At 42.8% G+C, this 14,131-nt stretch overlaps 2 protein-coding genes across 11 annotated transcripts in view; one reads left to right on the forward strand and one right to left on the reverse strand.

The window, feature by feature from the left end:
• The first annotated feature begins 1,483 nt into the window (after positions 1–1,483).
• Positions 1,484–4,590, forward strand: hyi (hydroxypyruvate isomerase). The gene is made up of 8 exons (XM_028404607.1): positions 1,484–1,777; positions 1,873–1,984; positions 2,068–2,176; positions 3,238–3,316; positions 3,393–3,442; positions 3,521–3,590; positions 3,726–3,860; positions 3,945–4,590. The coding sequence occupies exons 1-8, from the start codon at positions 1,579–1,581 to the stop codon at positions 3,992–3,994; spliced, it is 804 nt and encodes a 267-aa protein (XP_028260408.1). The 5' UTR covers positions 1,484–1,578; the 3' UTR covers positions 3,995–4,590.
• A 4-nt stretch (positions 4,591–4,594) lies between these two features.
• szt2 (SZT2 subunit of KICSTOR complex) overlaps positions 4,595–14,131 on the reverse strand; it is a 64,205-nt gene continuing 54,668 nt past the window's right edge. For 8 of the 10 annotated variants that reach the window (XM_028404597.1, XM_028404604.1, XM_028404601.1 and 5 more), the window contains 9 exons: positions 12,984–13,049; positions 10,199–10,412; positions 8,452–8,629; positions 8,246–8,368; positions 6,784–7,300; positions 6,560–6,670; positions 6,409–6,477; positions 6,171–6,337; positions 4,595–5,703 (listed from right to left, as the gene is read on the reverse strand). In XM_028404597.1, coding sequence (XP_028260398.1) covers positions 6,194–6,337; positions 6,409–6,477; positions 6,560–6,670; positions 6,784–7,300; positions 8,246–8,368; positions 8,452–8,629; positions 10,199–10,412; positions 12,984–13,049 — 1,422 coding nt within the window. In that variant the 3' untranslated portion in view covers positions 4,595–5,703; positions 6,171–6,193. The remainder of the gene's footprint in view (positions 5,704–6,170; positions 6,338–6,408; positions 6,478–6,559; positions 6,671–6,783; positions 7,301–8,245; positions 8,369–8,451; positions 8,630–10,198; positions 10,413–12,983; positions 13,050–14,131) is intronic. The other 2 variants (XM_028404606.1, XM_028404603.1) reach the window with 1 other exon arrangement.

Below are 14,131 nucleotides of genomic sequence, written 5' to 3' on the forward strand. Positions count from 1 at the left end.
AACTAATTCAGGGGGTGATCAGAAGGAAACAAGGGGATTTTCACCCCGACAGGTGCCACCACGAAGTTGACCCTTCACCAACACACAGGAAATGCATGCATTTGTGGCTCTATCTCCCACATGCTTCATCCTATGTAAATAAAAAAATCAGGTACGCTGAGCCTGTCATTCTGAACAGATTGATATGCTAATTACCAGAAACTCTCATAGCGCCACCTACTGGCGGTATGAATTGTGTTCAGGCTGATTATCCATGTTCCACACCTCATATTTGAATGAACTCCTCCTAGGGAAATACTCTGACAGACCTGAGATTTAGTCCCATAGTTTTGAAGACATGGCTGAGCAAAAGTTATCACAAACGCAGCTCGATGTTACACTGTGTGGGTGGGGCAATGCCACAAAGGTGACCCTTCGCCACCATAGAGAAAGCTTCTGTGTTTCTTGATTTGTTCATCCTACCTGCCTCTTTCTCTATCATGACATCAGCCCCTGTGCACCTTTTCATATCACCTCATCGTCATATGTGGGCGTGGCCACATGCCTCTGCAGCGACCCCTGGAATGAGATCTGCTTCCCCGTTTGACCTACACACACGAAAATTGGTACGCATATGTATCACCTCTAGACAAGAAAAAAAGTCTCTTGGAGGTATACTCTAAAACACACAGGAAGTCCGCCATTTTGACAACCTGCGCCATTTTGCAGTTTTCACTCCCCGCACTTTTACGAACTCCTCCTAGAGGATCCACCTGAAACTTGGTCTGCTTACTCTTAAGGCATTAGGGACCACAAGTTATCGAAAACGCAGCACTTTGTCACACGGTCTGGCCGTGGCGCCGCCACAAAGTTGAACCTTCGCCAACGCACAGGAAATACATGTATTTTTGGTTCTATCTCCCTCATACTTCATCCTATGTGGATGAAACTTTACAGTCCTGCTGAAAACCTTACTCTGCACAGATTGACATGCTGATATGCTACAGTCACTGCGCCACCCACTGGCCGGAGGACCTGTCTTTTCTACATGTGTGTTTTGCTGTTCTCTTCTGCCCTGCAGACCACAGCTCGTGCCGGTACAGCTGGGAGAGAGGTCGTGGGCCGATAGGAGAGGCGGCGGCTGCTGGTCCCGCGGACCGCAAGGGCTGCGAGGGCCCGTCATCGCTGCTTGCAGCTTTAATTTATTAATGTTATTCTATTAAGTTGGAAGTTTCCTTCTTTCACCAGTCACATGACAACAGTGAAGATAAACAGAGCTACTTCTGCTTCAATATTTCAAAATAAAATGCCAAATAGGGAAATTGGCCTTGTTAGAAAAAGCATCCACGGAATATGAAAACAAACCACTGTGTCGTTTTTATTACCACCTCCTTACTGTACCGTTTTAACGTAGTTAAATAGCTTATTTTATTAAGGCCGAAATTTATTAGACTTTTGTTTTGGAAGGTTGTGTGTATTTCCGCTTCACCACGGGCTAACTGTAGCTAGCTTAACGCGGACTACCACCGGCTGTTAGCATGGTGAAAGTCCAGCATACAGACCAAACTCTGGGTCGTTGGCTTCTGAACTTAAAGCAGCATGGCTCCGCTGAAGTTCTGTGCGAATATTTCCTGGCTTTTCACGGAGGTTCCTGACTTTAGCCAGCGGATATACGCGGCTGCTTCGGCTGGGTTTCAGGCTGTGGAGGCAGCCTGGCTCTACGACTCTGACCTGCAGGAGCTACAGAGAGCCAGAGAGGCTACGGGGGTGGAACTGGTCCTCATCAACACCCCTCCAGGTACACAAAGGCGTCTTTGTAAACATACAACAAATTGAATAGGTAGAGAATGGCGATGTTAACAACCGGATGTGGTGTGTGTGTGTGTTTTGCAGGGGATGTAAAGGCTGGTGAACTCGGCCTTGGAGCTGTTCCTGGAAGAGAGCCAGAGTTCAGACAAGGTCTGGATCTGACTTTAAAGTATGCAAGAGCTTTGAAGTGCAAAAGGTGAGTGCCCAACTTTGTTACTCCAAAAAAAATGAATCAACCGTACAACAATATATAGTATGTGTGTGTCATTCTGTCCTCAGGATTCACCTGATGGCAGGGAGGGTTCCTGTGGACTCCCAGAGACCAGTTAAGGAAATGGAGGCAGTGTTTGTGCAGAACCTAAGCTACGCTGCTGATGTCCTGTCAAAGGTGGGTGACAGTCCCTGTCCAACACACCGAGACAACACTGCAGTATGAGTGCAGGGCTAAGTGTAAATAGCTTTCAATCAGTTATTGCCAGTGTAGTATTTAAAGGACCTCTGTGTAGGATTTAAAGGTCAAAGGTCAGGGTCAGTTTTTATGTGTTTATAGTGATAAAAGTTCTACATTATGGCCTTTTCTGTCCAGAACAAAAACAGTGTGACATCATAACTCAGGAACAGATCCATACATTGTGAACTCATCTTTGGGTGCTGACTTTAAAACGGTGCTGTGTGTTCATCACCATCCATATCTTCCTTCGGACACTCACTGTTTATTGTGGTTATTTATCTTTTATGGATTCTGTTCCACATTTAGCTCCCCTGTACCATTTATTTGTTTGAGTGTTATTGTGTCTTAGGGGGACTAATAAAGTTATTTATATATTGCATTGTACTGTGAAAGCCTCGGGAACTGAAACACATTGAGGGATCCCTCTCCAGGGTGCATCCTAGCACATTCATTGCCATAAGCAAGCAGCAGTAATTGTTCTGTTTTTTTTTTTTTATCCTGTAGCGGTGCTCAGATTGTTTTTTTTTTTTTAAATATGACATCTACCGTTACATTTACCAGCAAGTACTATTGTGCCCATGTAGCTTATTTATAAGTTATTTGCTAATTATGGCAACAACTTCACCTACAATCTGGTTTTGAATGTGTGTGGGAGGCTCCTCAATCCATTGTAGTGCCTGTCACCTTTCTGTCGTCTCCCCAGAACCACTTTCCACAGGAGACTGCATGTGCGTTCATTGAGTGGCAAGTCTGCCTTTGACACATTGTCCTCGCTCTGAAAAGCATCCAATTATAAAGCATCAAAGTGTTTGAAGTACTTGAGTGCAGAGTCTGGCTGTACTGCATATAGCTTCCCATATAGGATCACAGCGCTGCTTGTAAGCCTAGCCTTTAGCCATCAGTTCCCATTTTACTATTGTTACATGACTGTATCCAGCCTCCCGAATAAGTGGTTCCTAGTGAAACTATGGTGTTAATCAGTACTGTGTGTACTTCAGGAAGGGATCACTGGATTGATTGAGCCAATCAACACCAGGATTACAGATCCAAGGTACTTTTTGGATTCTCCTCACCAGGGTAAGACTGAGACAGAACCGTCACTCAGCAGCCTTTGCACGTTATGCGTCAGCTTTATTTGTTTTCCTCTCTGCAGCGGCTGCAATACTGGAGAAGGTTGGAAAGCCAAATATCAAGCTGCAAATGGTGGGTGCTTTGGAAATCTGACTTCCAAAACAAAGCACGAGGAATCTCTCAATTGAACATACCTCTGAACTGTTGCAGGATGTCTTTCACTGGCAAATAATGGATGGAAATCTGACTCAAAACATACACAAGTATTTCCCCATAATTGGTGAGTAAGGCTGGAAAATCTTTAGCTTTTCTGACTGCTTGCTTACTAATCTAATTTTTACCAAATCATTGTGTAGATTGGAATTTCTCCAAAAGTTAGTTGCTTCATCAGAGTGCTTCTGTCCTCTTTCTTGAGGTCACGTTCAGATCGCTCAGGTTCCGGGTAGGAATGAACCCGACAGCGCCGGAGAGCTGAATTACAGCTACTTATTCGACACCCTGGAAAAACATGGCTACCAGGGCTACATTGGCTGTGAATACAAGCCACTAGGTGGATGCAGTGTTGATTTATTGATTTATTTTTTTTCAATACAACTCAAAAACACAAGTTAAACCCTCTCTCTGTCCACTGCAGGCTCCACAGAAGAGGGTCTGGGCTGGGTCAAAGAGTACTGGAGAAAATGATGAGCATGGGGCTGCCAGCATGTAGTAACAATACTTGTCCTTGGACCTTGTACAGATTCCTGTTGCCTTATATTTTGTAGTATAAAGGGCATTCCACATTTCTAACCCCTCTCACCAAGCCTGCAACCTGCTCTAATGGCTGTTTCTTCATAAAAAGTGCTTTCAGTTCGGTACCAAAGTAGCCTGGCTCTGACATGAGGCTAATTGTAATTCATTTCCTATCCACTAGTCCTTGACCTCAATAGAAAATTAGGTCATGAGGTCAAGGAAGGCTATCTAGACATATAGACGTATCTATTCATCCGGTTTCTTCTGCTGACCTTGGTGGGGTCACAGGGGCAGCAGCATAAGCAGAAAAACCCAGACCACCTCCACAAGCTCATCCAATGGGATACTAAGGTGTTCCAGGGGAAGCCGAGAGATTCAATTCAGCCACCGTGTCCTGGGTCCGCCCTGGGTCCTCCTCCTAGAGAGACATGTCAGGAACTCTTACGGAAGGGGGGGCACCCAGGGGATTATCTAAACCCAATGCTGCAGTTTGTTTTATCTTTCTGTTGTGGAAATAATCGATTAAAAAACTTGTGAGGACAGTTCAACACATTCTCATCCATCCTATTGGTTTATTTAACATTTTACAGACTGTATAAATTGTTCTGTATATACACATATACATTATACAGTTAGTGCAGTGTTTGTAATACAGTGACATGTTACATTTCACATTTTGCATGATGGATATCCAGTGTTTTAACATTCAGCTCTTGCTCCTTACAAAGATCCTCCTGTTGAAAAGTGTTTAAGGCTGCAGGATGTCATTAAATGAAAGAATCGCAGTGGATTCCTGTCTGCTCTAATATAACAACCGCTCCACGTCGAGTTGGTTCGTGCCCCCTTCTAAACTGAGGTGTGCCGTTTCAGACAACACAAGACTCATCACCCTGAATATGCTTTGGAAACACTCGGCGCTGATGACATGTGGCATGCTATTATGCAAATTAAAAAAGTTAATATGAGCTATTTTCTTGCTTATGAAAGGTAATTTTTGTCACATTTCCCCAAACTGACCCAGGCACTTTCACTGCACAACAACAGCTGCGTGGAACCACAATACTGTCACTTCATTGCTTTGGAAATAAAAATAAAAATTTAACAAAAAACAAAAAAGGAGGGGGGTAAACTGAAGAAGGCACTTCAGGGCAGGGATATGGCAGTGGGACTCAGGTGGATAAGAGGTTTGACATGTTTGAAATTTCAACATAAATCCCTTCACAATGTATCTCAGTCTCTAATAACACTGATGTGGCGTGAAGCAATCAGAAGGCACAAGATCAAGACAACTGACCTGTTAGCAAAGCCGTGGAGTTTAAAGCTTGTGCAAATATAAAACCAGCATGAAAAACTCAGTCAAATGTCTTCTTCACCTTCCATCAGGTCAGAATGTGCCTGAGCTCCTCCCAGGTCTCCACCCCACACTGACACAAACAAACACACACACACACACACACACACACACACACCTGGAGGCATTTGTGGCTCACAACAAGACGGATGGACAGCGGTTCAGAATGTCTGTCAGTCAGTGCTAGAGGTCCTGTGAGAGACCCGATCCCTGAAAACCTTGAGGATGTCCTCATCAGACGTTGTTGGTCGTCGTAGATGCAGGTCCATCGAACTGCCAGGAGTCTCTGAATTGAGAGACCTTGCTGAGTCTGATGACACAAGTGGTATTTAGTCAGCTTGGCATAATGTGTCTGCTTTAGTTTTCTAATGGTTTAGATGAATGGATTTCTCAGAGCAGCGACACATCTCTGAAGTGACTGTGATATGATCTCTTGCTGTATGATGTTATTTAAAGCAATAGCTGTTTGATTAAAAGCCAGGTGGATTTGGCCCGGAGTTAACCTCGACTGATCCACGTATTTTAGAATCAGAACAAATCTGTTTTGTGGTTGTTGGATTTCCCCTTACCAGAAGAACTCCTGTAAATTGTAATAAGCTTGTTTGAATGTTACTTTGCATGTTCTGATTGACAGGGACATAAAACACAGCTCCACTCTGCGGTTGTCTCTTGTTTTTTGTCTCTCCTTTTGAAGGAGGCTCAGTTTACTGCATCTGCTTACATCTTCTTAAATGTTTGGGCCTGGTTAACTAAGGTCAGGGTATGCTGCTCTGTCACCTGTGAACTCTGCACATCCAGCTCTACAACAGTCCCGTCCAGAGGTTGTAGCAGGCCGTGTTGATGACAGACTCCAGGTGATGATACATGGACACCAGCTGAGGAGGTGGGCTGCTGCTGGCCTGTGGCTGTGATGGCAGCGGCTCCCGAAACACGACCTTCAAACTCTGTGGGAGAGAACAGTTGATGAGTATTTTGCAGTTTCACAATGAAACTCGAAATCAGTTGAACCACTCACTGTTTTTCCTGCTGGGGTGTCCAGAAAGACCAAAACAAAGCAGTCTGTAAACTTTTGGTTTAGAACGGCCTGAAACAAGATGGCAGACGAAGGTCAGTCTGATAGTTCCAAAGCTGGTGGAATGACTATTAAAAGTAGGCCCCCCCCTCACCAGATACTGGATGCCATTGTCGTCGAAGTGCCTGCAGCTCTGTGGGAAGCGGTTCAGCAGGACTTTGATCAAACTCTGGTACCAGGCTGGACTCATAGTCAAGAAACAATCCTGCAACAACACACACCACTGTTACAACCTTCTTTAAAGCTATATGAACAACAAGTACATCCATCAATCCATCATACAAATAGTACTACATAGGTCTCATTTGGGGCTTTTACCAGCTGTGGGTCAATCTCCCCCACTGAGCGGCTCTGCACAGCTTCTAGCAGCTCCTCCAGCTCACTGAATGACAGCTTGGGCAGCTTCAGTTTGTCCAGTGCCACGTGCTCCCCGTGGAACAGCCTCCTCCACAAGTTATCCCTGCGGCAGTGACCCATGGCCTGCTCCACGCTGGCCTGGATCTGTCTGCGTGCTGATGCCACCTCGTTGTTGAGCAGAGGGAACAGAGGGGAGGCGTAGAGCAGCCCCTGGGCCTCGGGTCCGTCCCCAGTCAGAGGGTAGAATTCGTTGCCGTCAGTAGGGGTGGAGGCGGTTGCGGCTTCCGATGACGTTTCCTCCCAGAGATCCTGCTCAGCTCCGCGAGACCCGGAGGCCTCAGAGCGATCTTGAGGTGGGCGGGCGCCAGTCTCTCCGGGTTCACGGTGGATCTGAGGGAGCTTCTTGAAGCGACGCATGTCGGCAGTGAGGCGGGGGAACAGCTCTCTCTGACTGGTCATGATCACATAGAATCTCAACCTATGCATAAAAACGTATTATGTGTTAATAGGGCCCTCATTTTACTAGCAGGGTCAGATCATTTTAGTGTATATCCATCTCAGATGTAGGAGACTTTTGCAAATAGACCAAATGATCACAACCTTTGTGATATATATTTGAAGCCTATACTGCATTTTTTTGGCCTGATCTTTTTTTTGTCATAAAATATGACAAAAGTGTTGGTTATATCAAAAGCTCCACTGTTTCATTAATGTTAAATAGTGGCCAATAATCAAGATGGCATCCATAAGTGCTAGGAAAATTATTATTTCAAAACAATACTTATGTGATATGGATGACTCATTATCCAGATGTTTTTGCAAGTGTACCTAAACATAACTGTAATATTAAAAGTCATTAGTCATAGTCAAAATTACATTGTATTTGAATACACTAAGGATTCATATTAATCCAATACCTAGGGAGGCCAATCCTATCATGGAGTTTATATTGGAGTGTTTATTGTAGCCTTGTTTGTGTGATATGCCTCATCAGATGTAGACAGGTCTTGTCCAATCATCTGAATTTACCACAGGTGGTCTCCATTCTCATAATAATATAATATAATAGAGAGCAGTGTGATGCTCTTGATGGCGTAACAGAAAGCGTAGTGTGGGACGTTATACGTTTTTGACCGTGTACTTAATAACTTTGTGAAGCCGTTTGGAAGCTAATGTGAGGAATATATGTTTTGAACACTGATATGGATATGTCATTTTTGCTGGGTAGTGGATTAATACATAATCTGAGCGACCACTATACCTAGTCTATATCTAAAAGTCCAGCTTTTACCTGTTGTTTCATTGGTTTTAAATCGGTAAAAAACACACACAAAGTCGCCTTCACATTGAACTAATCAACATATGAAACTAAAATATTTGTCATTAGAGCCACAGCATCACAGTAACACTGCTCATGTCTTACCTCAGCAAATGCCGCTCTCCGTCCGACTGCTCTTCAAATGGAGCAGCGTTATGGCACACCACCAGGGACACGTCAAAGTCATCATGGTGGTGCAGGCCTTCCAGATCCTTGTAGGAGCCCGAGCTTAAGGGGAAAAGAGTGAGTTTTTAGTGAGACAATTTATGTTAAAAGTTTATATTTATTCTAGGATTAGGATGTATTTTCACCTGTTCCACAGAGCCACCAGAGCATACTCATGCAGGTCGGGCATCCCTTTCTTGTTGTCGGTGGTGAGAGCAGCTTTGGACATGCGCAGCGGCTTCATGCCGTAAGTGCTGGCGTGGTCGGTGATGTAGTTATAGAGCTGGTGAGCTGTTATCATCCCCGTGGAGATGGAGAAGACCCCTGATTTACACAAGGATCAGACACCGTCAGAGAGATAATCACAGAGATCCTCCCTCCTCTCTACCCACAGTCTTAAAAACATAATGCAAATATCCGTCTGTTATCTTTTCAATTACTGAGCGCCCTCCTGGTAAGGCTCAAACAGTGGTACACACACACAATAGAGCTAATGCACAAAGGATTCTTCTTCTGTGGTGAAGAAACTAGTTTGAAGACACACTATTAGAAACAGTGTCTGAATTAACAAACCAAATTTGATTTAAAACATCAACAGGATAAAATTGCTGCTGTAGAACATTTAAGTATTAGATATTCATAGACTCGGCTCAGATTGACAACTTTAATACCCTTTGTTGTTCAGTGTCAAAGGTGCAGAAGTGGAACGGCGGAGCACTCCGTCGTGTTTCTGAGCCTGCAGCAGAAGCAGTAATGGTTCCAAATTGACCACAGTGTGAATGGGAAAAGTCAGCGCGGCGGAAACTTCTTGAATCAGCTGTTTCACTTTCTCCTCAGAGTCATTCCATTTCAAATGTGGAGACTCAGGGATACCATCTAGCACTATGTTGTCGTACCTGCACTGGCTTTTCTAAACGTGCATGTGTTGCATGTTGTTGCACTCGGTGGAGATTTTACTATAGTTTGCTTCCGAGTCATCCACCTCCTACTGAGTGAATGGGAAACTTGTTTTTAAGTCCTGTGCCTCCTGAGGCATGAGGATATCCATTCTGTATAGTGGTGGTGGTTATTATCATCTGTGTCCTTGCTGCTATTGTTCTGCATGATGGTAGCGATGCTGTGGCTAGTAGCTTGAAGGTATGACAGTCTCAATGCAATTTGTCTTGCTGAAATAGACAAGGACACCCCCTAACGAAACAGGTCCAGGTCTATTAAACCAACAAAAAAAAAGCCACAAAAAAACAAAACAAAACCAAACCAACAATTCGGATGCTGTCTTGGTCAATTAAAAACGACTGCTGAGGTGATACAGAATGGACAATCTATGTAGCATGCTAACTTGTTGTATGATGGAGAGTAATTACCATGGTTTTTGTACTAAAAATATTACATTTTGAACATCTTCCACTGACAAAGATACAATACAACAATGCATATTTAATCAGAAAAAAATTGAAATAATTCTGTTATTGAATTATTGAAATAAATCCACTGCTGGCTATGTTCCAAGTGCATTTAAAAATGCATCAGTAGGACCTCTGCTGAAGACATTTACACCGGAAACACTAATGTAAATCTGTTGTGGTCTGCCTCTCAGGTGAGGTTCCCCAGGGATCCAGTTTTGGTCTGTTATTGTTTTTAATTTATATGCTCCATTTAGGCCAGATTATCCACAAACATAATGTCAATTTTCTGTTCAGTGATTGGAAAGGTGTTATTACATATCATGTCTCCCTAACAACAAATGCTGGTATTCACAATCAAAAAATACTAATATGTCAACATATATGACCAATGTGCCAATAGAACTGCTATATGTGTTCGGCCGATATCACCAGACTTTTACATCTGCCCCCTGCTGGTAATAACTGCAGTTACATTTTAATCAGTCACCTTGAAATACATGGTTGCGTCCAAACTTGGGGATGTCAGGGTGATGGGAGATGAAATCATCCAGGAAGTCCGTGAGCTGGTACCCTTGGCGAAGAGTCATGTGGCAGCCGACCAGATACTGGTGAACCACTCGCAGATGGAAGTCATAGCTAAAGGAGTGGACGTGCATCAGGTCCCGCACCTTATCGCACTCTTCGGTGAAGAGCATGGAGAGCTACAACAGAGGAGTGGAGGCAGTCATTACTATGGCCAAGACGGTAGCATAGGCAGACTCATCTGTACTGTGTGATCATCCATTGGTGAACCTGCTTTGATTTGAAGCCTTGCTCCCAGAATAGTCTGTTTCATTCAGTCCACCTTAAGGCCCTGCTGCTCTGTGACTTCCCTTGCTCCACCGTGAAAGCCTTTTGCAGCAACTTTGATATGAATCAGATTTATAATAGTATCATATTTAATTAAATCCAACATCAAAAGTAAGCCGACGGAAGTAATAACTGCTAATTCAAACGGCTGCAGGGAGAAAACGTGTTGTGCAGTTAATTACAGCACAATTAACAGTTTGCAGGGAGAGCTAACTGCTACTCATGTATTTACTTTTATCTGGACCATTTGCCTGGAACTTAAACGGACGTGCTTCATCACATCTGTGAGGCATAAAAAAGCTGCACAGCTCCCTCTAAAACTTTCACCTTTGTGTGTGGAATGATTCCTCACCTCTTCCTGCCTCAACACCTGTCCAGAGACTAAAAGTGCAAAAGAGGTTCATTAGAGGTGAGAGCGAGGAAGAATATTCTTTCACAGAGGAATGAAAAGAAGAACTTTCATCTCCCAGATGGTCTTATTGCAATCTAGCAGACAAATTGAGTGTGACTCTTTAGCTACACGGATCTACTTAACACAGAGGATTTTTTTCTGTGTGTGTCCTCTCAACTATAAAGCTAACATTTATTATTTTCCAACATATAATCCCACATGTTCTAACTAATTAAACACCCAGTGTAACTTTGACAGGAATAAATTGCTAGTTTGAGTCGTGGGGCTGCAGCTTGTCTCCTGTCAGCCGCACTCAGTGGAGGTAAAATTAATGACAATGAAGGGGGAAGCTGTAATCACTGAGGTCATAAAAGAAAGAAAGGAACACCCAAAGCAAGTTCACTGGAAAAAAAAGGAAGAGGAATCATTATAGGAAAGCTTCAAAATAGTGCCATCCATGACATTTCCCTATGTCATTTAACAGCACTGGTGGGAGTGGCAGTCTTTTGCTATACAGAGTAAAGTGATCTGAAAAGATGTTCAATCAGCATAAACTGCCCGACCTAGACACAGGTCAAATTTGACATGTGGAATATTTTTAAATTACATGTAATTACACAATTGCACATGCACATTGCTGTCAATTATTCAGCATTTGCCCATTTAAAGTTCTGTAAATTAAAATTTGAACAAATAAATACATTTTTATAGCCAACATACCTATTACCTATATAAATGAGATATTTCCTGCCTTTATTATTTGCCTATCACAGCTTGTTTTAATTCAGTAAAAATATAAGTCATCACGTACCTATGTAATACATAAAATAATAAAATAAATAGCTTAAGATGTAACTCAGTAATCTACTCTGGCTTTTTTTTTTACACCAGACAAAAATAATTTGGCTTTCTCCATTGACCATGGAGAGCTTATGTAACACATTAGGTCTATTTAGTGGTCTTAGCTTGTTGACTGTTCTTTGGGTTAGCTTTTTGTTTGCAAATTACTTTATTTGCTAGTGTTGTGAGGTGAATAATGCTAGACCAAAGTAGTGTAGCTATGTTGCAGCAAAGACAGATGAGGTTAGTTTGCTTGCTCACATATGTGATAACATATTATCTGATTTTATACTATTGACCATCCATTGGACAAATCTATATATTTTGTCCCCTGGTGTAGAATTTACCTAACGTTAAATAATGTAATGGTGCAAAGCTAATGATTTCAGACAGAACAGGTTAGCCTGCTAGGTGAAACCTCATGCTGTCAGCTGATAATTGCCAAATGACAATGGCAATCTAAGCCCAGTATTGTTTAACTACTGTGACATACAAAACATAAAGAGTACAGCATGATGTTAATTGCAGTTTACTTTACCTAGAACTGAACCTCTATGACTGAACCTAGAACTTACAATGCTGAATGAATCATTTGAGTGCCAGGAGAGCTACCTATCATCCAGTCTGTTCAACTGATCATCTGTAGCAGGCAGAGCAGCAGCAGCAGTTTTCAGCCCCTTGTTATTTCAAAGATTTATTTCAAGTAGTAGTTCCACCACAGATGCAAGAGAATATTACAGTAAGATTATCAGAGAAAGGGCAGAGGAACAACAGTGGTTGCACGGACACTTAGCAGAGACTCCCAGAGCACCCAGACCAACAAGCACAGACACAGTCAAGTCAAGAAGGAAAACAAAATCACAGAAGAACTGGACTCAGACCTGATCATCAAAGAACAGTATATTAAAACCAGACATATCATAATAGCCAGTAGTTCAGACCCTACATCCAGCTGGACTTCTTACAGCCAAGATAAAAGTTGCAGCAAATTGTAGCGCCCCACAGGTACGAAAGCTTCACTGAAAATTGAATCCCATTCATTCTCAAAGAGACAAAAAAAAACAAAACAAGCCAGACAGGTAGATTTAGAAAGGAAATGACCAGGACTGATGGCAGCAAGCAGAGTGGGGAGGAGGGGGTGAAGCCTGATTGTAAGTGAAACACCCCTCCTCTGAGAATGGCTGGGACATACCGCGCAGTCAGATACTGGGGTGGCATCAGGAAACGGCTTGCAACGAGGTTTGGTGAGGAGGCTGCCCTGATGGAGAGATGACATGAGATGGGACCAGGCAGACACACACACAGACGGATGGAAAGGAAGATATACTTCATGGTTTCAGCAGATCTTTTTCATACTATGAAGAGGAATTGGAGGTAAGCTAACAAGGAAGATAAAGTCAGTATCTTCTTTCCTGTTGATAGTTTGTGAGCATCAGTGTGCAGGTTGGTATAGAGCAGTCGCCATGGTAATGTGAGTCTGAATTAATGAATTTATATGCATCTAAGTGACTTTTTTACTGCTAAAATGAGATTTGTGTAGGTAACAGCTATGGGGTAACCGGCACATATGTGAATGTTAGTGGTCACATACTCTAGAAGCAGACAGTAGCAGAGATCTTACATTTATGTCAATAAGGAGCAGCCAATCTAACGTTCAGAAATGCGACACCACCATGGCTGGGAATGGGGAATGATGTAAATAGCATAAGGGCTCACTGCTTCCTAATTGAGGGCACACCCCATGGTTTAACATTGCCTAAATTGCAGTGCACTGTCACAGCACATAGCCCATTAGGCATCTTTAGAGCTATTATTCATACAACTACTGCTCACACTAATGCAGCACTTTCTTTTGTTTTAATATAAATACATTCACACAGGCTGAACTAGCACGGTTAGCAAATAAATGCCTCACTAATCCTACTGAAGTTTATGGTCAAATGCTTGTGAGCAAGAAGAAAGCCTGTAATGTTGGTCACATGGAAGGGCGATGGTGACATAATGGTGTAATATGTTCTGTTCTGTGCCAGTAAGTCGTGGCAGTGAGCCAGCGTGAACAAGCAGCCATCATTCACTCTGTTACTGTCTGTGCTTTTCCTCCTGTCACATGTCTTCTGCTTATTCATGCACAGAGCATGAACTGCAGTTGCCTATTTTTATATTAATGAAATACGGTGCCATCTTTTAATTAACTTGTCAATACTGCTTCAAAATGTGCCTCATGAAGACAACGCAACCATTCAAAAACTCATACAATATGCTTTTATTTTGGAATAGTAACAAATAGTAACAAACCCAATTTATACAGTGTTAGTTTAAGCCAAATGTGGTAATTTTATG

Source organism: Parambassis ranga, chromosome 4, assembly GCF_900634625.1.
Source record: "Parambassis ranga chromosome 4, fParRan2.1, whole genome shotgun sequence".
NCBI lineage: Eukaryota > Metazoa > Chordata > Actinopteri > Ambassidae > Parambassis > Parambassis ranga.